The 24,917-nt window shown below is 38.2% G+C and overlaps 1 protein-coding gene across 1 annotated transcript; it reads left to right on the top strand.

The window, feature by feature from the left end:
- The first annotated feature begins 515 nt into the window (after positions 1–515).
- LOC140226904 (pre-piRNA 3'-exonuclease trimmer-like) lies at positions 516–23,386 on the top strand. The gene is made up of 21 exons (XM_072307331.1): positions 516–591; positions 1,466–1,591; positions 2,352–2,388; positions 3,291–3,366; positions 3,859–3,906; positions 4,578–4,666; positions 5,344–5,444; positions 6,209–6,294; positions 8,032–8,102; positions 9,360–9,420; positions 10,107–10,176; positions 11,013–11,098; positions 11,727–11,794; positions 13,161–13,228; positions 14,466–14,519; positions 15,630–15,672; positions 19,074–19,173; positions 21,130–21,219; positions 21,955–22,043; positions 22,678–22,776; positions 23,282–23,386. Exons 1-21 carry the CDS (start codon positions 516–518, stop codon positions 23,352–23,354), a joined length of 1,611 nt encoding a protein of 536 aa, XP_072163432.1. The 3' UTR covers positions 23,355–23,386.
- Positions 23,387–24,917: the final 1,531 nt, after the last annotated feature.

Raw genomic sequence — 24,917 nt, 5'->3', positions numbered from 1 at the left:
AGGTTTTGTTCACTAATACAGTACCTCCTTGATGCCTCTGTACCCCATTTGAGAGCACGCGCGTCCCTATTGACCGATTCTGTGACGCGCTATGTGTATTTTTGGCATGGGCAGCGCCATTACTGCGGTGTCTCAGCCGACCCCCCCTCCTCTCTCCCCACCCCTCTTACGCGCGCAGAATGAAAAACTGATGCGTGGTTGTTTTAGCCAATGGGCATCTCGTACTGAGTGCGCGAATGCTTGCTTAGTGCGCGAACCTTTGTTACAAGTGCGCGATAAACATGTTGCCCGTGGGGTGGGGGAGAGCAGGGGGGGTCGGCTGAGACACCGCAATTTGAGCTCATGGCTGCGCCCAGTGCCATAAAATGTCTGCTGCCCTCAACGAACCCGAATCGGTCAATATAAAGCGATCGATCGCCGCGCCGCCCCAATGCCCACCGCCACTTTCTCGTTGCCTGTGGAGTGAACGACTGGCTGCTTCTCTAGAGTCAAAGTTGGAATACAATTTACTTAGTATGGAAGTCACCCGTCACAGCTTCCCATATGAGGAGCACAGGATACTCCAGAGCATAAGTGACAGTTCTTTTATCGGTTCGTATTTCAAGCTTTTCTAGGCTTGATTAGTAGGCCATTATCAATCTTCACTCAAAAAGAGCTCGAGTTCATTGATCTGTTCAGTCCCACGCGCGACTTTCTGTGTATGACTTGTCAAAGCCCAACTCGAGTTGCAGTTGTACACAAACAACATGTACAAACCGGTTTGTGTGCCCGTGGATCGGACATGGCCAATGACAATGTAAAATGAAATGCAATAAATGGTCTGAGACTGAACCGAATTATGTATTGTTTTGTAAAGCACCGTGTTGTTGTAGGCATATTCCGCTAAATTTAGATGCATGCCTCCTGTGCCATGATTGATTGATCACCACTTACTTATTGTTTTTCTTTTTTGGCAATTTTGTTTGTGTTATGTGTGTCCGTGTGTTAACTGTGCAGTGTGTGTGTGTAGTCAGGTGTGTGACTATATGATTCAATATCTAATGCAATGCTAGGCTTTGTTTTGAAAGATATCCATATAAATATGAATAGGATCTGGTGATTCATTCAACCAAAGTCGTGCTTGGCTCACATGATTGACACAAAATTTCTTAATTTCCTATTTCATATTATACACTGTATGTTATAGCAGCATAGGGAAATGCAAGCAAGTGGTTGATGTTAAACATGTTATCTGAATGGAGGAAGTCGGGTTTCAAGGTTTCATATTTAATTCAGCCCACATTTTTTCTTTCTTCTTTTTTTTTTCTTCGTATATCACTGTCCAACACCCCTTAGTAGGGGCCAACCGGACAGGGGGTGCGCTGGTGTTAAATTGCGCGGAGAGAGTAGTTTGGGGTCTGCTATGTTGCCTGTCATGATTTTCAGTAGCCATGTTTGTGCATACATATTGTATCATGTTTTCCAGCTATAGACACAGAGTTCACTGGCTTACACGCTACTGAAGAGGATATCAACAGTTTGTTTGACAGCCCTGAGAAGCGGTATGAGAAACTCAAGAGAATGGCCATGCAGTACACTATATGTCAGATTGGTAAGTGGTGCAGTTTAGACATTTACTTTATTCTCTGATGTCTGGACTGCCAGTGTCTACGCCAAGATTCTGACATTGTCATTATCATTTACTTATGTCTAAATTAGACTGTTCAATACCGTAGTGGACAGTTGCTTGGATAGAAACTTGATCCTTGGAAAATGAAATGTGTCGACAATTATTCAACATCTTTTTGTTTAAGAGAAAAGATAAATGCTGGCAAAATCAATTCTAGCATGAGAAATTTGATACACTACATCTGTGTTTTTCTGAAGGGCTTTAAAAGACTAAGATAAAGACAAAGTTGATGGATTATACCTCCCTGTGATTATGTTTATTCAAGCAATAATTGATATATCACCAAAAAACTTGTGATGCATTTTGAGTATTACTGCAGATTTATGTGATTTTCTGCTAAAAACCATCACATTGAGTGGATTAAATACCAGAAATTATTGTTACCTTCCCTGAATTGATGAATAAAGAAATATCATGTCTTCTACCTACCCTGATAGTATATTCAAATTCTGTTACATTATAACCTGCATGTTATGTGAATCTGGAAAGAAACCAATTTTTTGCCATTAAATTCTGCAGTATGAGGCTTGGTAAGTTGAACATCTCAAAAGATTAGTGAAACAGTATCTAATGCTCAGTATGAATTTCATACATGCCATCATTATGAAACCCAACAAATCTAATTGTTAATTTCAATTTTGTGTTATGTTTGTGATTGTTTCCTCATAAATATTCTTTTCAGGTATATCAGCCTTTGTGAAGGTACCAAAGTCAAATAAGTAAGTGGAAAGAGGAACCTTTATTATGCCTTCAATTTGATAGCAAAATGTGGATTCAGAATTGAAATGTCACAGGCATTGGAAATAAAGCCACAAAATATGAGTTAGCTTGCAAGTGATTTCATCTACAAATTGTAATTTGACATTATTATGTGATCTGTGCATTCTATTTGTTATTTTATTCCGTAGTTTAGAATAAAATGCAATACCAGTTATTCTTGTCACCCTCTATGGCTTCAGTATATTCTGATTATTTTTTTTACAGATTACAAACCTTTAAATTTTACATTTCCTGTTTGCACTTCTCAGAATAAAGATGGATTGTAGTTGATATGCAAGCTGATTGATAGATGTTCATCGTTTTTCAGTAGAAAGTTGAATCAGTCACAAATTTTAAGTCACACAGTTGAGGTTAATTGAAGTTGTCCAGCCCTGCTAAATCTGGATGTACATCACAAGTCTATGTGCTTGCGTGCCAATGAATGTAACTACAATGAGCATATCATTATATTCATGTATACCCTTGGGAATAGCATTAAAAGAAAAAACCCTAACTTTAGTGCTTCAAAAATAGTTCTTAAATGTGTGTTAGGCATAGAAACGTAAAAAATGTTAATTAGTATAATCAATGTTAAGTATTGTTAAATATACACGTGAACAATAGTTATAGTAGTTATGGTTTACTGAGATAAATATCGTCATATATTTTAGGCTTCAAATTCATGAAATTTTAGGCTTTATTGCAAAATTTTTGTGTGGTAGGAATCCTGTAGGATGTTTTGTGATACAACTGACCTACACACATGCATCAAATGTGAAAACTCGAACAATTTCTAAATCACTGCACCCGATGGTAAACAGTACAAATTACCATAGCATTTCATAAATGTTTCACCCTTCAGGTACGTGGCGCACACATACAATATCTACCTGTTCCCCAGGAGCATGTCATCAGTCGATGCAAGATTTACTTGCCAGGTAAAATGCTGTAAAATGCTTTGCCTTAAAATAGTGGACATGCCACAACTGAATTGTAGCTCATTTATGGTACTTATTGTTTACCTAAAACCTAAATGTCCTGTCCTCTCACATTTTATTATATATTTTGATATTTCACCTGCTGCACAGAAAACCCTCCAAACATTATTGTGTATTACAAATGATCAGTTTTTTGTTTTGTTTTGTTTTGTTATTTTATTCATCCTGTATTTGGATTGGGGATTTTTTTTTTTTCATATCTGTGTTGAAAACACTTTGTTACATATATGCATGATGATGAGTCTGTACAATTAGTATGATATTTTTTTGTGGTGACAAAAAAATGAAAGAAAAATAAGATTTTATGTACATGTTGCATTTTCTCCTTTTTTGCTTTGAATACCATGTTCTCAATGCTATCTTCCTTGCTCTCTGCAGAACTCTTTCACTAATTTTCTCTCTTTCTCTCTTTGTACTTGAATTAATCCACAGGCATCAAGTATTGAATTCCTCTGCAAGTACAGCTTTGACTTCAACAAGGTGAGATTGACAGTATTTTTATGGTTCTGTACAAATTGGCTTCAGATCCAGTTCCATATGTGCATAACTTTGAGCACAATTCTTTAAATTGATAATTGATTATATTCCGATGAAAATGGCAGATGTCCTGCAAAGTCTGTCAAAAATTATTTAAATTTCTCTCACTGGAACTATACTTAAAGTATATCTAAGGCTGAAATAAGATATGAAATCAGTTATGTCGATAGAAGTTTTATGCACGTTAAAGCAGAAAATAGATGTTGTTTTGTTCTGTTTATGGCAGAAAGAGAGGAAGCATAATTGCTCTAAAGGTATCTTTGTTTCTGTGAATACATTGTAGGCCTACTTGATATAGTAACTTCAAAATGCAGACATACTTCTGTTAACAGGGGTTTACACTTGTGTATTAGAATACCCTTTATAGTTAGTTAGTCATTTAGTTAGTTTGTTTGTTTGATATATCACCTTCAGAGATTTACATGGAAGCTATGACTTCAAAAATTGTAGTGGCACTGTGATTATATTGATGTTTCTTTCTATTTTTTTTTTTTTCATCATTGTGACTTATTTGAGTGTGCCTGAAGACTTTGTCTCAAGTTTTAATGCTGTATACAGTTGTAAGTAAACAAGCATTAAATGCAAAATCTGCTAATTTTCATTCTTCATGACAGCTGTTCTACTATGGCTTGAGTTACCTGACAACGGACCAGGAACAGGAACTCAGGAGGCAGGCTGATACCAAGCCCATGTTGCTAGCCAGGTAGCAGTTTAGATTGATTGTCTGGTTGGTTGATTCTGGGGATTGTCTGTCTCTACACCATGCCCCTTTGTAATATTGTGTATGCAGGCAGTGAGTGTGAATGTGTGTGTGCTTGTGTGTGTTTTTTGCTCTGTGTGTGTGTGTGTGTGGATGGGAAGGGAAGGAGGTGGGATTATATATCAGTGGCGGATCCAGAGGGGGGCGCACCGAGCCTGCGCCCCCTCTATATTTTTTTTCTTTAAAAAAAAAAAAGAAAAATTGGGGTGCGTGCGCCCCCCTTTAACTTTGTAAAGGTGCCTCCCCTTAACGGAATTCCTGGATCCACCCCTGTATATTTTCTTTGAGACATGCAAAGCACTGTCAGAGCAGTTTGTAGTTGTAGTTAAGATTTATACAATTAGGGGAAGAAAATAGTTGACTGTATTTATTCACATTTCATAAAAAATGCACATTGTCATTTAGTCTATTAATTTACCATTCCTAGGGTGATTTTGAGAATTTCTCATGATAAGTATTATTCAGTTTAGAGAGTTTGAGGGAAATCATAAATGTTGCTCTGATTTGTCGGTAATCACTTGCTTGGAGAATGACTTTCACCTTTATTCCTGTTGTCCAAACATTACCTTAACTCTGTGGTAAAAACTATTGCATCATCGTCACCTCTTCACTTCTGATAGGTACATGGACAAAGACATACAGAGAGAGACGAGGAATAGTGTGGCAGAGTGGCTATCTGGTGCAAAGCCAGGCGATGAAATGGTCCTGGGCCAATATGAAGGTTTGTGTTTTTGTTTCTCTCACTGTTGTCATGGCAACTGTTCCATATTGTAATTGTTTTGTTTGTTTGTTATTGCTTTACAAATTTGTTTTGTTTTGTTTCATTGTGTGCTCATTATATCTGATAGCTGCCATTCTTTTCTCTCTGTTATACCCATTGCCCCTTTTCATCCAATTTAGAGTGTTTGTGTTGTTTGGTTTTTTTTTTTAACTGATTTTGTGCTACATTGATGATGGATGCAGAAGATAGAAAATAGATTGAGAGTTTACAAGTTGCTGCTACCCCAAGAAGGCATTGAAACATGTACCACAAAGGGTATATGTAAAAACACATTCCAGCACATCACACTGGGAACTTACTACCATTTACTGATCATCATCAACTGATGTATACCATACTACTTCTTGATTTAAATGAGAATGTGAATGTGGCATGCCATTGAGTAAGTCAATCATGCTTAGCACTCACTTACAGCATGTACAAAATGTACAATATAACAATTATGTTACAATTATCACATTACAATGCATAAAAGTTGAAGCATGACATTGTTGGGGTTGTCTGAAGACTTTGATGAGAAACAAGAGGAAAGAAAGCAAGAAGGAAGGGGAAAATAAGCAATCCTATTTCTTGCAGAGCATTGCTGTGCGAAATTTCTTGAAAAGATAGAGAGGACATGAGCAAGGAGAGAGAGAAAGCAGATCTTTGATGTCATGTCTTTTGTTTTTTTCTCATTATGATTATTTTCATATCTTCACTTTCAGAGCTGAATGGTTTGCTGACTCAGCTGGTCCTACAGGATTCTTTTCCCATTCTCAACACAAGGTTTGATGTCAATAATACATGGCAGGTGAGCTTGGGTTTACCCATTAAAGGCCAAGTCCACCTTCATAGACATGTCGATTGAGTGAATGCAGCTATATTAGTAGAACACATCAATGAAAGTTTGGGGGAAATGGGACAACCCGTTCAAAAGTTATGAATTTTTTAAGCGTCAGTACAGTCACTGCTGGATGAGAAGACTACTACAGTGTATTATGTCACATGCATACAGCGCTATAAGGAAAATATAACGAAAATTTCACAAAATTTTACCTTTTGAAAAAAGTGCACATTTCCTCAACTCATCACTGACAAATGTTAAGGGTAATATTATTCCCCCTTGCCTTCTAAAAGAGGGAAGTCAAGTGATCTTTTATTATTCGAGAAAAGCTTTAAAAAGTTGAATTTTCTTTATATTTTCTTCATATCGTTGTACACATGTGACATCTCAAGCTGTAGTAGTCTTCTCATCCAGCGGTGACTGAGCAGAAACTTCAAAAATTCATAACTTTGGAACGGACCGTCTGATTTTCCTCAAACTCTTGCTGATGTGTTCAATTAATATTGCTGCATTCACTCAATCCACATGTCTGTGAAGGTGAACTTGACCTTTGATATAATTATCACATTAGATGCCAGGCTTTAAAATGCCCATAGCTACAGAATCTGGATTCCACACAGCCACATACAAGTGTTGCTGTCATCGTTGGCATCAGCGTCGGCATTGTAGTTGTGGTTGCTGCTATGAAAATTTCCAGTTATTGCATGTCTTTTATACCGTATGTCCCCCCCCCCCCCCCCCCAAAAAAAAAAAAAAAAAAAAAAAGTTACAATGAGACCCTCCGCAATGATAACTTTAAAGGGGCTGTACAGTTCTGGTTTAGGTGAGGATTTAGCTTTTAACGTTTTGCGAGATATTCAGAAACCTTTTTATGAGATGTCCATGCAATTCTAAGGGGTATCAAAAGTTTATTTGATGAAAATCGGTTTTGAAATGGCTGAGATATCCAAAAAACAAGGTTAAACAAAGAGATCCTAATAAAAGGTGTGGCCTGTCGCCTTTTATTATTATCACTTTTTTTGGATATCTAAGCCATGTGAAAACCAATTTTCATCAAATGTTGAATCCTTACAATTACATGCTCTTTCATATTTCATGAGAGGTTTCTCATTATCTCACTTAGGAATGTTATAAACCTGAATCCCCACCTCAACCAGTACTGTACAGTCCCTTTAAAGATAGTGAATCAATCCAAATACAATTTCAGGGTACGCAACTATAACTCATTGACCACATCTTACAGAAAACTCCATCTGATTTGCTTCAGTGGTCAAAGAGAAATGAGGAGTTTTGTGGAGCATGTAAGGAATCTCTTCTCTCCAAGTTCTGTCTGTTGTGTTCACACACAAGAGCATCCAAGTGCTAAACTTGGAAGAATCAGACTCATGACATGCTTTATAACAATCCACATTTCTCTGTGACTGCTTAACCAAATTGTATGGAGTTTTCTGCAAATATAGCTAAGATGTTATATTTTAAGACCCTGAAGTTGCATTTAGACAGATTAATCAAATACGGTGTTATCAATGCGAAAATTTGATTGTAATTTTTGGGGGACATACTGTATATCAGATGATAAGATGTTTTACAGCCACACGTCTGCCATTTTCATCTATCATTCTTTTGATTTAGCAGAAGAGATTCAAAACAATCAAAAGTATTGAATAATTCAAATCCTGTTGTATTTGTGTGTTTCACCACTAGTTAACCATCAAGAGAATGGCCGAAGAAAATGAAGACTCCCTGCACACAGACCAAGTCGCTATTGGCAACAAGTAAGTAGCAAAAATGTGAAGACTTGTATGATGCATTGCATTACCATACTCAAGACCTCCTTACCTTTTGATGGCAAGTTATGTAAGGCTGCTTCATTTCCAGTTATATATGCATTACACACATTCACCCACAGACACATACATCCAGGTACTGGCATCTACAAAACATTGATAATGATGCATACACACACTCATTCACAAACACATAGTATTAGCACACATTTCTCATTCAACTGCACACACACACACAATTAACTTATAACACACACACACACACACTGTTACAAAAAGAATTACATGCAAATTTAGACTCTCAGATTGACTAACTTATGTCTGTCAGTAAAGGATTTAAAGGGGAATTCCAGACGATTTTTCGTATTTCATATCATGTAGTACATAAATCAACAGCTCCATATATAGATTTGTGGAATTGATTGTGGTCCTTGAGCAGAGAAACCAATACTCTGAAAAATCTTAAACAAAATACACTGAACAGTCTTGATGATATAGGAGCCTCACATATTTCAGAAATCTGGCAATGTAATCCATTACAATACGTCTTGTTTAACATGTTCACCTGTGTGAAATCTATGCATGCCTTCTTCTTTTGTTCTGCTTCCTTGAGCCCCAACTCATGCATTCTTATGGTGAGGCTGCCATGTCATCATCCTTGTTCAGTGCAATTTGTTTTAGATTTTGAAAACATTCTTATTCCTCACCCCACTCACTATAAATTCTGAAACTCTGTACTCAGTATAAGTAATGTATAGTTGTTCAAATGTAAAAGTCTGAAAATCATGCGGAGGTCTCCTTTAAGTGCTGATACTAGTAATGCATGAAATCCAGGTCAACATTACAACACTGCTAAACACAACCATTCTATAGGTTTATTTTTCTCTTTTTTGCTGACAGATTGCAACACAGTCTGTTTAGTGTTGTACAAATGAGTGAAATATAACAAAATGTATTCGTGCTCAAATGAACATCAACCGTCAATGAGATGTTGTAGAGCGCTAAATTCTCTTTTGCCTGCAGTCCCAAATTTCCTAAAGACTTTCTTCAGTTCTATGTTTACAAAGGTGTGTAGGAGTGTAGGGAGAATCTTTTTAAGAATGTAACCATATTCAAGGTATTATTTACCACTGATAATTTGCCTAACACATATCCTGCACTTTGAAACGTGAAGTAGTAATAATTCTTCCTGCTTTGAACCCTATGGCTACACATCTGAAGTGTCTGTTGTTTTTTCTTTTCAAGGATTGTAGATCTGCTCTTAGGGTTCACCAAAGTCTTCCGTGCCATCAGCGAGAGTAAAAAGGCAAGTTCCTGGGAAACAGAACATATTTGACTTTACTTACTTACTTACCTTACTTTACTTGGCTTGTACTTTTCCGGAATGATGGTGTAGGTCAGAGCCTGTTCATCGATCAGGATCGTATCTTTGGCTGCTCTTGATCCTTCCTCATTTTAACTGTCGATGCTGCAGAGCTATTACGAGGACTGCTTCTGTATAAAGATTAATTAGTTAAAGATATTGTTTTGTGGACTGAAATGAAGGATCAGTCAGAAACATGACGCTAAGACATTTACTGGCAGAGAGTGTCTCTGAAGTATTTTTGGTTATTAGATAATTACTGTTGTCAATATAATATCAAGGTTTCATAAATAGAACAAATGACAAGACCCTAGGTGTCTTTATCGAAAAGTTATGTGTTCAAATAGGAACAAAATGGTTTGTTCTCAGGCTCACTCATATTGTATGAGCACAATCATAAATGAAACCAGTTGTTTGTATCATATGTCCAGCACTTTTATGAGATATATGGATTTCTTAATAGTGAAAGCATCATTGAACTTGACTGCAGCTTCATGTGGAACATGGGAGGTGATCGCAAATGGCCTGTCATGAGTAGCCATTACATTACATCTTGCCTCACAGCTGAAGATTGAAATTTACTGTCACGCTGGCTCACATAACCTTCACCCTCTCTCTTCTACCCTCAGCCCTTGATTGGACATAATCTACTGACTGACCTCTTGCTAATGTTCCAGAAATTTCAAAATCCACTTCCAGGTAATAGACCAGTTCATTAGCATATTCAAATGTTTTAATGTTTCTTCCACCCTGACGTAGCAAGTTATGTTATTATTAATACGTGTACTCCAGAAACACCTTTGAATACATGGAATCCGGTTTATACATTACAGCATATGCCATAAATTAAACAAGTTATAATTTTTTCCAAATTGGGACTGCCTGACAATATTGCAAGTGGTTTTATATGCGATCATGGAGTGCAGTAATGACTGGAGAAATGTATGTGTGCACGTCACATTCATGTCGAGATAAGTGTTCAAAATTTTGTATGTTGTTAAATTTGCAAAGTCCCCTTACAACATAAAATACTAGTACTGTGTATAGTTTCCAAAGCAAACTGATGTTCTTACTCTTTCTCTTTCTTCCGCTATGTCATGTCCTATCTATCTATCTATCTATCTATCTATCTATCTATCTATCTGTCTATCAATCTTTCTATCTGTCTGTCTATTTATCTATCTTTCTATCTATCTATCTATCTATCTATCTATCTGTCTATCAATCTTTCTATCTGTCTATCTATTTATCTATCTTTCTATCTATCTATCTATCTACCCGTCTATCTACCTATTTATCTATCTACATATGTATCTGCCCATCTATCTATCTATCTATCTGTCTATGTCTATTCACAATTGTAAGTATCTATATATCTATCTATCTACCCATCTATCTATCTATTCATCTACCTATCTATCTATCTATCCATCTGTCTATCTATCTATCTATCTATCTATGTCTTTTTCTATCTATCCGTCTATCTCAGCCACCATGTCCTCACATTCATCTTTTTTTTTTAATCCTTTGTTCAGGCAGTTATGCAACCTTCAAAAGAGAGATACACCAGCTTTTTCCAAAGGTGTACGACACAAAGTTCCTGGCATTTGAGATGCGAAAGGTACCTGTCCTTACCTTTGTTAATAACATTTGCCAGAAAGGTTTCATGATTATGATGACTGTGATGAAAATTTGTTTTCATAAGTTGACACATCATGATAAGATTTATAAGAAGAGCATACCACCCGCTTTGATAGGTTTACAGGAATATGTGTTTTGTTGGTGTTTTTTTATACCTCCACTAATTGTTAGATCAGTGTTATCAATTGATTCTTTGAAAGTATTAAGAATGGAAGCCGTCAAAAGGTAATCAATTTCTCTTTGTCAGATATACATGTACAGTAACATGGAAGCTCCAGGCACCAAATTTGTCATATATTTCATGATTCATTTCTTGAATAATCTTTAAATATGTAAGATAAAGATGCCTGTGTAAAGGGCCAAAATAGTTCTTCTCTCTTCCCGATCAATCTTTCCTCTGTCTCTCTCTGGCAATCAATCCCACAAAGTTGGGCCCATGTGGCTCCCAGGAGCAATGTGCTACAGTGAATGAGAGAGTTCAGAAAAACCTGTTTATTATATCAGTCTGGTCTTGTTCTCTCATGGAGAGAGGAAGATGAAATGCGGAGGCAGTGGCAGCATGTCAACTCTATTCTTGGTTTGCTTGGGTTTTTTTTTTTCCTCTTCAGAGCATGAACGAGGCAGGACTTCCCATCTCCCAGACATTCCTAGCTTCCCTCTTGGAACATCTTTCATCGTGAGTACCTAGTAGTCTTTATAAAGGAACTATATAATGCATATGCATGTTGACTTTTGTTGATTCAGGATACTCTCAATATCACTTACATAGCCACATGAATATGTGAGTATGTGTCATATGTTTTATAATAATTTTTTACTATCTTTCTTCAGATCACGTGGATATGCCCACAAAGATAGAACACATTCCAAACCAAGATTCAGCATGTAACATCATCTGTTTAATCATTCCTTAGGTACTGCATATGGTATAGTTAACTAAAGACGTTTGAATGCACATATCCCTAGGCCGAGCACAACTTGTATGTTTCCATGTTACCAATGTGATTAGCAAAAGACATTGCAGAAAAACATGCAAGTTCTTGCTAGGTCTAGGGGGGAAGGTGCATTTTACTGTGTTTTGTCAATTACATAAATACTTTGCAATACAGGTAATTGGCAGATGATGTCATTGGCACTATCTTGGTTAGGAAGATTTTCTTGTGGGTGTATCCCAAGTAATCTAGTCCGATAGCAAATAAAGTTTAGCTTAAAGGGATCGTACAGTTTTGGTTGAGACCTAATTTCAGGTTTCTAACATTTTTTGGTGAGATAATGAGAAACCTCTTACGAAATATGAGAGAGCATGTAATTCCATGAGGAATTCAACGTTTATTTGATGAAAATTGGTTTTGAAATGGCTGAGATATCCAAAAAACAGCGATTCTAATAAAGTGTGGGACCCACACTTTATTACGATCGCTTTGTTTTACTTTGGTTTTGAATGTTTCAGTCATTCCAAACCTGATTTTCATCATATAAACTTTGAATTCCTCTTAAAAGGGTATGCTCCATACTATATCATAAAGTGTTTTCTTGGTATCTCACAAAAAGTTAAAAGACAAATTCTCATCTCCCACCAATACTGTACTATCCCTTTAACCTGTTGAGGACGAGTCCCGAGTATAATCGGGCAGGCGTCTATGGGAAATACATGTTGTAGCAAAATCAAACCGTCCTCAATGGTTTAAGCATGCACATAATTGCCAGCACCAGACTAGACTTTTCACGTTCAGTACTAGTGTTGTTTTGTCAACGTTTTCACTTGTTATTACTTCCGGAATCGATGACATATGGAAGAAATTTGCAAGAGTAAGACCACCACGAAAATTTTAGCGTTAACAGTAAGCCATCAGAAGCTGTCAATAGAGAAGTTCCGATTTCACATGATACATATTAGAGAAAATCATAAGACGGAAGTATGTATGAGGGTCTACCGTTACTCTCTTCACTCTGTAGATATGAGCTTTCACATTTCCTCATTGTTTGAGTGTTTTGAGTGAAATGTTTCTCGGCTGTCCTCGGCCATTTTCTCTTCTCGACAGTCTTGAAGGAAAGCAGCTAGTCCTAATGTCTCCGGATATCGGTCATGAGGTTGGCTTTGACAAGTACGGTAAGACAGAAGGGAGATAGTTACTGTTACTACTGTCAAGTTACTGCTATTTGTTTTTCATTCACTACATGGAACTGCTCCTCACTACAACTGTAGCTTGATTACCCCTTTATACAATCCTTCTAGGCGCCTTAGGTCTTCAAACTCATCTCTACTTGCTGTACCACAAACTCATCAATTCTTGGGGTGATCGATCATTTCTGTATGCTGGCCCATTCCTATGGAATAGACTCCCACAAAACATTCGTAATCTGTCCTCTCTAAGTGAGTTTAAGAGCTCACTTAAAGTGACCTGGTTATTTAGACAAGCTTTTTTGTGAACATTTCCTTTATTCCTTTTCTCATACCTCTTTTTCAGTGGTATTTTCTTTCTGCCTCTCTTTCTTGTGTCATGAGCATCTATTCATGATGGATACCGGCGCATTACAAGTGTTCATATTATTATTAGTAGTAGTAGTAATCAAACTCTGCAGAGATTTGATAGTGTTTTCTTTTTATTTCTTTTTTTTTTTCTTTTTTGGATGGACCTTCATCTCTAGGGGCGTGATATAGTGGGTTTTTATTTTAAAAATCTCATCGTATCTCTCAATAACCATTTTTTTTTTTTCTTAATGAGGAATATGACTCTTAAAGATTTCCATGGGGGGGAAAAGAGTTTTGTCCTTCAGGTGGTGAGAGATACTACAGTATGTATGGCCGGCGTGGGGTTAATGTGAAATAGGGGACTATGGGTAGAAAGCGTGATGCCCTGTCTAATCAAAGGTAGCAAGTGTGTGCTTCTTGGTTTGATCAGGGAGGTCACCTCCCTGGTTTGATTCAGAAAAATTGTTTTCATGAAATAAAAAGCCTGAAGTCAACTAAGGTTGTATTCATGTATTTAGCTTCAGGCCACTGTAGTGTTGTTTTTTCATCAGAAATTTCTGGGTCCAGTATTCCAAATCAGTTTGGTCTGTCTCATGAAATTTAACCTCTTCATAGTAGTGTACATAAATTATACTATACTTAGTTGTCAAATATGATGGACTGAGAGGGAACCTTTAACTTTTGTATTTTACTGTTTGCATTTGCCCGATTAACCCTCACAGTGTTGGCATGTCAAAATGCATTTAACACAGTGTACAAACAGGTTGCCATCGGCAATGATGAAAGTTAAAGTTCACCATCACCGTGTCACCCCCCACCCCCAACTCCACCCCTTGGTAGCCTCGTGTGAAATATCCTATTATCTGTCATACAGGCACTGAGGCTCCTCTTCACGAGGCGGGCTTTGACGCCTACGCAGCCGGGTATGGTGAGTGGCAGCCTTTGTTTACCCCATGTCACCATGGTTCCCATCTGCAACATGTCACATGACTCGTGTTCCACTGTGGGGGAGCTTTTGACAAACTAAAGTGTTGTTGTGTTTATGTGACATTATCATGTGTGTGTTGGCTTTAGATAGTGCACTGATGCAGAGACTCCAACCCCAAGCACATTCTGATCTGGAAATTCTCCCGCCTGAAACCCCTAGCAAACGGGAGACTCCAAGTTGATGTCCGCGAAGTGCACATCACGAGCGCGAAGTTCCTTGCGGCCAGGGTCCACTGCCCACTAAAGGGCCCTGGAAGCTCTAGGGTTCTACCTGCTCTCTCGTGCTACCTGAGGCTTATTTTTCAACATACGATGGCAATGAGTAAGAAATCCTTTCCAACGGGAGACACAGAGCCAGGGCGGGAGAAATTAAATCTCAAGAGGGAGAACGGGAGATTTTGTAAAAATGGGCTTTCGGCGGGAGATCTCCCGTCGAAAGCAGGAGAGTTGGAGTCTCTGCTGATGAAGAAACTGTGGTTTAGGGGTGGTCTTGCTCCAGTGGGGTTCGAAGATTACTCCAAACTGTCTTTCTTCCCAATAAAGTCTTGTGCATTTGAAGCAATACATGTGCATTGTTGAAAAGTTGAGCAGAAGTTAGCAAGTATCAAAAAAAAAAAAAAAAATTACAGCAGTTGATTGTAAGGTAGACAACCAATGCAGCATACAACAGGCACTGGGCATTTGCCTCGATCTTTGATAGTGGTACTGCTTGCGTACGAACTCTCATTTGCTGTGCATAGAATGAGACAAAATGTTTATATTTCTTTGAGTAGTTAAATTGGCCTCCTTGCTTGGTCTTGAAGGATATGTGGGGGGAAAAATGATGAAATTCTCATAGTTACACATCACATGGAAGGAGCATCCACAAGTTTGAAGACATCACACAAATTTTTCATGTATATGTGCACTTGATGTATAAAGACAAACAAAGGCATTCCATGTTTGAAATCGTGATGTTAGAGTCAATCTCATCTTTGTGAATTTCACTTTTTCTATCCTCTGTATTTCTTTTTAGAGTAATGTTTATATGTTTTGTTTCTCTCCTGAACAGTGTTTCTCAGACTTGCCCACTTCATCAGTGCCAAGGATACAAGGTAAGAACATTTTAATAGACTACACTTTTGTTGTTGTTGTAATGCTGCATTGATCAGAAAATTTACATGAGGAGTTTAAAGGGGTTGTTCATTTTCAATCTCTGCAGTCCACTGTGCTCATACAGAAAATCCAATGAGCCTATCACAAAGGACACGGGAGCACATTTCTCTTTCTCGAAGAGAAACAGACATAGATTTTCCCAACCACATCTGTTTTTATAGAGATAGCACACATTCACTCACGCACACAATTGATGCCAAAAGAAGAATAAATGATGTGATCATATAGATACAGCAGAGAACTCTTACTGGATGGCAGCCAAATTTTACTCAGATCTTATGTGTGAGGGTCACATAAGATAGAAACAGAAAATCTAAATCATAAGTATTTTTTTTTTTGTACATATAACTATCAAAAGTGCAGGATGTAACACTCCCCCAAGAATCTTCCCATTCCCAAGCAGCTATGCTGGCATTTAATACTGCTTGTGGACAGAAGCAGTCAGGGAATGGCATTGATGGAATAGTTAGCCTATCAATCAGTCCTCAAAGGTTCGTAAATTTTTACAAAATAAAGAGAGGAATGGAAAATTTTTTTTTGATGTACTGACACTACAGGGAGAAAGTTAGTAACTTTTTTTTTAGGGGGGGGGGGGGGAGTTCTCAGTGACCCTTTTAGATTTTAAAATTGTGTTCAGAGTGCTTATTCAAATATGCATTTCATTTTTTTTTTTTTCATTTTGCATGAACACTCACTAACATGCACTGTATTCACATTTGTCCTACAGAGTCAGCTTCTATATATACCCCTTCTCCTTAGCTGTCTCTAAAGCTAATGTTCAAACGGCCGAGTAATGTAGTCTGTAATCGTGTTAATGAGGTCTCCATCAAGGTTAAGCAATAATAGCTTAAGCTGAAGGTCTCCTCATTACTTTTTTTTTAACTATTGTCTTTTGCAATTATATTACTAGTAAGTGTGTTCATATTGTGTTGAAGAAAATGCAAAGAAAAAGAAAAAATAGACTAGTATCAAATCAAACTGCAAGAGGGCACTCAAAAAAATTAAGGTCATTTCCTCTGAGTGACGCCCACTTCCACATCCTAAAATGCTCTTCACCTATTGACTACATTGTAATTAAACATAACTTTTTCATTTTGCCGACAAAATCTACTGCATGTCCTTCAGTCATTTTTCTGGTTCTATCAGTGGTTTTCACAGTATAACTATTCCTCAGCTTCTTAACTTAAAATTTTGTTTGTTTGTTTGTTTGTTTGTTGTTGTTGTTGTTTTTTTTTTTTTTGGGGGGGGGTTATTAATGTCAAAGTGGGATTTCCCTGTAACGAGAGACTAGGAGACAGTAGTAAATCATGGTAACAAACTTGTTATACTGCCCCCAGTGGTGACATCTATACAGCTACCAGTAACCATAATCCTTCCAGTGGTGTTTGTGTATGTGTTTGTGTATGTGTGTTTGTGTAAGTGGTCATGTCTACTTAAATACATGGACCAGATTGCACAGCCAGCACACTGCAGATTATTAACCCTTTTATGTGCCCAAGCACTAATAACCTAACTCATCAAGCTTTTTCACTAGCATTAAGTATCAAATCAATTCAAACCTGACCAAGTTGTGGATTAGCAAGCCCACTCAGGTGTAACAATGTGCCTCAGTCCAACAGGAAGACCATGGTGACATGATGGGGATTAGGGAAATTAGGCTATTTCTTTTCATTGACAATAAGAATCCAGGCAATCGCGCCAATCATTGGTGAAGAAAGCGCCGCAGCCTGTGTGCCCAAATCCAGTAGATCGACAGATTAGGGGTTCAGATTTCAAGTATGCATCAATCAAGGCAGCCCTGCCCAAGCTTTGACAATTATTGTCGATGTCATTTAAAGGACAAGTCCACCTTCATGTTCATGTGGATTGGGCGAATGCAGCAATATTAGTAGAGCCCATCAGTGAAAGTTTGTGGAAAATTGGACAATCCATTCAAAAGTTATGATATTTTAAAGTATTTGTGCAGTCACTGCTGGATGAGAAGACGACTAAAGTGCGTGATGTCACATGCATAGAACAATGTAAGGAAAATATAAAGAGAATTTCACAAAATTTTATTTTTTGAAAAAAAGTGTACATTTTCTCAACTTGTCACTGACGTATATCAAGGACAATTTTATTCCCCCCTGCCTTCTGGAAGAGGCAAGTTAAGTGTTCTGTTATTATGCAAGAAAAGTGAAAATATTTTGAAATTTCTTTGTATTTGCTTTATATCTTTCTACACGTGTGACATCAAAAGCTGTAGTAGTCTTCTCATCCAGCAGTGACTGAGCAGAAACTTGAAAAATTCATAACTTTTGAACGGATTGTCCGACTTTCCTCAAACTCTCACTGATGTCTTCTACTAATATTGCTGCATTCACTCAATCCACGTGTCTTTGCAGGTGAACTTGTCCTTTAATCACTTGTATACATGCGCATTACAGTCAATGTCACGCAGTTTGGGTTTCTTTCGTCATCAGATGCCACTCCTTGCTGACAATTAGTGACTATGGCTTCACAAACTGAACTGATGAATGTCAACAAGTTGCTCCTCTCATGGAGCATCAGTGACAAAGTCCTTGCTTGTATGGCTTTCGACAAAAAAAAAACAAAAAACAGAAAGAAATGTTCGGTGGAATTACAGAAACAAGCTGTGGAGATTTGGACCCATGTGTTCAACCAGGAGTAGAACCAATTGCAAAAGAAAGGACATTTAGTTATCGTTTGAGGGGAAAATAATGTTGAAGATTAGTCATTTCTTGCTATCTATGTTAGATTTCAGGAACAGCAAGCAGGCACAATTGTTAGCAATTCAAGTAGAATTACCTAATATGCTCTGAATCTTTTCTTTCCTCAAAAAACAAGCTCCGCTGCACAGTTTCATTTGTGTGTGTGTGTGTGTGTGTGTGTGTTGTATGCTTGTGTGTGTGTGCGTATGTGTGTGTGTGTGTTTGTAGTCATTTTGCGTGTGTCTGTGTCTGTGTCTGTGTTTATCTGTGTGTTTGTGTGTGTGCTTTTTGTTTGTTGCGGTTATGTTGATGCAAATTGGCGTATCCAGAATGTATATATAACAGTGATGATCATATCTCATGCAACAAATCCACATGTATAACTTAACCTGTTCCACATGGGAACCTGGTGGCCTGCGTACTAAGTCTATGGGGATTTCAGAACTCAGCATGAAACGGGTTAATAAAAGCAGGACATGCCTGCTAGTGAAAAGAAAGAAAATGGAGAAAGAACAATCAAGCTTTTGCTTTCCCTTTTCCTTTTGAATGTGTATGAATTGCGTGGTCATTGCCATGAATGTCCAAAAGATGACAATCATGCGAATCTCTATGAAACGATTTCTCGGCAGTGGGATGGCAGTCAGGCCACTCGACTTCAGGGAGTATGAGTGGAAGCTGCAGCCTTACATCAACAAGGTGAACATCATACGAGCCATGGTCAGCCATGTGGTGAGTAATACCCATTAACCCTTTCTGACCCAGGTACTCTTGGACAGTGTGTGTACAAAGCTATGGGGTTTTCTTGTGTCAATCAGCACTCAAAGCACATAGTGGGTTAACACCGTGGTTGCTGATAAGGAAGTGCATACAGAAGCCGGCCCACAGACCGTGGTCTACATGCCCCATTTGAACGACGGATGCCGGAAATCATGCGAAGCATGGAGAGCCACCGAATGGAAAATGGCTGTTCTATATGTACATCCCCACTTTAACCCACCAGAGTTGGGGAAACATATTTTCCATCTGCTCCTGAAACTTTGAAAAACATTCTACATTTACCTATAGTGCTGATGCAGCCATAGAAACGGTCTTTGTTTTGTTGTTTTTTTTTCTTTTCTTTTGTTTTTAAAGTAAGTGAAGCCTACTTGTTTGTGTATGAGGACTGTATTTATGTACATGCCCAGAGCACTGATGAGACAGAAATAAATGAAGAGTGGACAGAGTGTGCATCAATCAATCAGTAAATTGAACTGTTTGTCCAACAGGATCGTGTCTCTGACCTTAGGACCTGCAACCAGCCTCCCACGCACTTAAACACACAGCGCGAGCGCAGCTAGCTAGCTATAAACGCACGACCACTTGAAAAAAACTTCAACATGCCAAAACCTTCTGACCAGGTCCTGTGATTGAGTTCTAAGACCTGACTCTTGGGTGTTTGGTGTCATCAAACCGACAGTCGGATGGTCGTTTAGTGTGCGGCGGGCTTCAAAAAGAAAAAAGGATGTGATGCTAGTGTAATAGGAAAATATCTTCTCCATTCTTTTTATTGGCTCATATTCTTGAAATATGATATGCTATGAAAAAGGAAGGATTTTCACTTAACCGTAGTGGACCTGTTTTTCGTAAGAAAATGGACTTGACTACGATATGTAGTAATGCCTGCCACTCCCACCCTGCACCTACCCACTATCTGAAGTATGAAAACATCAGTCTATTTACCAGGTTGACTTGTGTAACTATTTATGCAATGAAGTGAACGTTTTGTAATCATCAAAACTTGTGTGGTTAAACTCCTTATAAAGATTGCAGTGCTCTTCTTTCAAGCCCATCTAACTTTCATGCACCCTCTATCTTGAGGTTATGACCCGGGTTTATGACTGCCTTAAAGTGTATTACAAATCCAAGATAAAACTGCTACCTTGTCTTCAAATCAAAATTTAAAATGTTCCATTTTCTCACTGCTCTTGTACACTGCAGCTGAAGATTGCCATTTATTCATGCAAAATTTTGTAATTTAGCCATGCATCAGTTTTTCAAAGCCATGTCCAGCATTTTGCTGGAGAACAAGGCATAAAAAGGGGAGCATGTTTTGCAAGGACTAATTATGAAAAGCAAGACCAATGCAGAGACCATTTTCGTGTGATGAACGTCCTTGCACTTTCACCTTTCCGTTCATTTACCCATAAATCAAGACACAGCCTTTTGGACCTCCTACATGGCAGTGCTTCGACCCTTTTTGTATGACTTCTCTCTCTGCATATTAGTCATCATTCCATATGACTGCTGATTGCTTACCAGGAGGTACTTTCACTGAAGGAATTATTGGTTCGCTACAGAATGACAAAATGAGTTTTATGGGGTTTCACACAATGCTGTGTCCATGATGACTAACCTATTACTGTAAAGCATGATATATTCCCGGCATGAAAATGGGAGCCGACAGCCATTTTCGCAGGCATTCAATGCATATAGTGAAGACAAGAACTTTCACATGCATTTTAATTTTGCGAATCTTGGCGCTCGCTAAATTAAAATGCACGCGAACATTCCTCCTTTTACAGTAAACAAAAACTGGTAGAGCATATTCCCTACTTGTAATTATGTCATTCCCATATTTCTCATCCCTACCCTCCCTCTGCCATCCCCCTCCCCCTCCCCTCTCCCCCCCCCCCCTCCAACTCCCAGGACCTAGGAGGGCCTGATCCCCCCTCTCTGAGACCACAGTGGCTCCACATCTCATCCAAGAGGCTCACCCAGTCACTGGATGTTGGCAAGGTGAGCTGACCCTTGACCTTTGCGTTCCATATTATGTGAGAGATGTTCTTTCTTGCTTCGCATATTTCCCAACCCTTCTCAATTTGAAGAAAAGAATCTGATTTTTGACCATTCTCAACACTTGTTTTAATAGGAGTTTCCTATTTGTGTGTGTGTGTGTGTGTGTGTGTGTGTGTGTGTGTGTGTGTGTGATTATTTTGCTACACACTCCTATCAGAACTGCTTTTCTTTCCTTCTTTTGAGCCAGATCATCACTATTTTTCAGTCAGAAAGGTTGAGATGTCTGGCTTTGGCATCAGAAAGCATGTTGTCCATGTGAAGAGCTTTCAAGGAAATTTAAAGGCTATTTTGGGCAATGTGGGAAGATTTAGGCGGGAAAATATCTGTTCTCTGTATAATTATGAAACTCCCATAGACTCTTACCTTCAGAGTAATCATTTTGACATATTCCTGAAAACAAGTTGGGTTTACCAGTAATTATTGAATTATTTCTAATTCTGTTGATATTGATCACTAAAGGAAAAGAAACTTGTATATATTTGTAGCCTCTTGAGCTGATGATGTTAAAATTGTAGATGTCAATATGAATGAAATCTTTTTTGGTTTTGATCTGTTGTCGTGTACCATGGAACCTTTTCATTTTCAGTATCAACACTCGCTTGGCAACTGTCCATTTCAGAGTTGGTAGAAACGATCAGCTTGACCAAACTTTATGGGCATTCTTCCTTTCCCCAGCTTGCCCAGACCTTTGGAGCATTTAGCTCCGTGGATGTCCAGATGATTGACAGGCGACATGCTCTGCTTGCCGTGGCAACGTACGGAGGGTGGGTGCAGAACTCCCATGTCTTTTGGCTGTGTGTAGCATTGATCGTCAATATTTTTCAGAAAGCTAGCTGCCCGTGGATAGATGTCTTCTTAACCCACCCCTTATTTCTTTCTACACCAAATAATTTGTTCTAGAGAATGAGGAATCTTTGTTGGAAAGATGTTAGTCTTAAAATAGTGATTGAAAGTGGGTAATGGTCTTAGACGTGAGAATTCATCAGGTGCTGTGTACCAAAAGGCATCTAGATTTGTACAGAAGTAACTGCATATGCAAAAGTATGAACAGATGAAATAGGTAAGTTTAAAAAAAAAATGAATTAAATAAAAGATTAAATCAGTAGCTCGTACAATATTTCAACTTCTTCCTTTCCATTAGACAAGATATTTTGATTTGCTCCATAGTAGCATATGTGACACTAGCCCGAGTCCACATTGCCAAACCAGGTGAAAGTTTGAGATAAGGGTTGGAATATGGTGCTTTAGATTCTGTTTACTATCATATTCATAAAGAAAAAAGAAAAATAGAATGAAAATAGAGATACCAAAATAGGGGGGAAATGCTGTTGTTGATCATCTCTTGAAAATTTCTCACTTTTGTCAAATTTGTAAAATTCTACTCCTGGACACTTCTAGGAGCAAGGACATTATGAGGGCCTTCAGGAATCACCAAAAGTTGTCTGTGGTGAAGTACAGCCCCCTCTACCATAGCCCAAGAGTTAGGATGGGACTGTGGTGAGTTGTTTCTGCGTTTGTTTTGTTTTATTTTGTTTTGTTTTGTGCCGTCATGTCATAAGACGCGCCTCCATCTTTCGATTGCATTCTACACAGGAAGCGAATTTCATAAAGAAGAGAGAATACCCTGAATTGACAAAATAGGTATTAGAATGAATGTATAGTTTGTGAGTACAGAATTTTTACACATACACATTATATGTGCGTTTCTACCTTTCCTCTTGATAAACGATGTGTATAACCAAAATCTATTCAATGAACCATTGATTCAGCCCGCTGGGTAGATTAGTCTGTCTGAATATATTGAAAAGATTAATGTAGAATTCTTACTTGTAGAAAGAGGTTTGATAGCAAAAATTATGCTAATTGCTTTGTTCATTTTTATATGTTGAAACGAAGGATAGATATAGATATTTTGTCTAGTGTTGAGTATGTGATATTTCCCATAATACAATAGAAAGAGCAAAAACTTGTAGAGCTCTTCTGCTGTTGTCTTTCTACATAGGGGTGCCCTGCTGGTGTCCGGTGCCGTGTGTGTCTGGGCCTTCTTTGGCAGCCATTCCAAGTCAAGCAGATGAGGAGAGTGGTTGTCATGGCAACCATCAAGTGAAGAAGGTCCATGCTTCCATGCCTGTTGATGGAGGGCTTGTGTTCTCCTAGACGTCCATCTTCATTCCTTTGCCATGCCTGTAACCATCAGGTTACTGGCTTAGCCTGCCCTGAGATGTCAAGGGCATGTGTTAAAAGTAGATCCTCTGGGTCACATGACTTTGTCACCTGACAAGTTCAATTGTCACATTGGATTCTTAGAAATGCAATGCTTCTCCTTTTGCAGCATTTCTTGCAATTTTTGAGGTAAAGTGCAATTAATCCAATTCAGAAATTCTACAGTCATAGACCTGCATTGTAGAAAGAAAGAAATATTGTAAATTTTGTCTGCATCTGTCTCTTTCTGTAACTTGCCCCTATGTATTTTGCGTCACTAAAACCTAAGATAAGATGTGCTGTGTGTTAAAGGTAAAACATAGTTCTTGTATGCCTGCAGATCTGTCAAATTTTACTCCAAAATGTACATGTATGCCTAAGAAATGTGTGGAATAAGGCTGCAATAACAAGATATTTGTTGGGTAGTGATGAAAATACGAAATATTAACCAAAAAGGTTCGCTGCCGGCGGTTTGTTGGCGGGTCCGAGTTGTACTATGGGAGAACTTCGCGTTCTGGCTGGTCGCAATTAGGGGCCGATTTGAAGCAACATGCGCATCAAAGAGGTTCTGTTTGGCATGCATACAAAATGAACGTGCGCCTATGTATATAATGTGGCGATCACGAACTGCGTATAAATATTGTCTGAAATAGGGCAGAGTTGTCTCCGGGTCCGAGTTAGCCTGGATCCTCCATGGAATAAAAGTTGGTATACTAACTTTAATTATTCTATACTTTTCATCTCAAAATGCTCCAAAACTACTCATCATCCTGGCAAACTGCATCAGCCAGGTAAGTTTCTTGGTAGACCCTTACGATATATTGCAAGCAAATATGAAATGGTGCAAAACGGGTTCTCGAACCCTTACCAGAACTATGTTTTCACTTTAAGATACATGTATAATGGTATTAGTTATTATATTCCACGTACTAAGAATCTTGCTGTAGGATTGGTCAAGAGCTGTTCACATGATTAAGCGTAGTGTCACCCATCAGATAACCTGAGAAGAAGCTCGTTACACTCTATGTTGCTAGTCCCTTTTGTTTTGCTGATCTCTTCAATCCATACAGTCCAAACACAAGATGAGTACACGCGAAATAAAAGTGCATTGCACTGTGGACTATCAGTTAACTAGGTCAAATGATAGTCCACAGTGCAATGCATTTTTATTTAGGTGTCGCACATGGTGCACGGAGCGAATTCTTTGTTTTGTCATCTATGCGCATACGTCTAAAGTAAACTGCATATAAAAGCCTAAGCCCTGAGGATACCCAAAGACAGCTAAAACGGTTTCAGATGTGGAATAAAATGGGAATATCTAGGACCCTAGATGTGGAATAGAAAGCAAATAATCAACTTTTAGTTTCAGGCAATGAGACAAACTATCACTTCCTCGGCGATCTGAATGTGTACGCTATCTTTCCTCAGCTGCGCTT

This window comes from Diadema setosum, chromosome 4 (genome assembly GCF_964275005.1).
Source record: "Diadema setosum chromosome 4, eeDiaSeto1, whole genome shotgun sequence".
In the NCBI taxonomy this organism is placed as follows: domain Eukaryota; kingdom Metazoa; phylum Echinodermata; class Echinoidea; order Diadematoida; family Diadematidae; genus Diadema; species Diadema setosum.
Note: the sequence above shows the minus strand (reverse complement) of the source record. Positions and strands in the feature narration are given on the sequence as shown.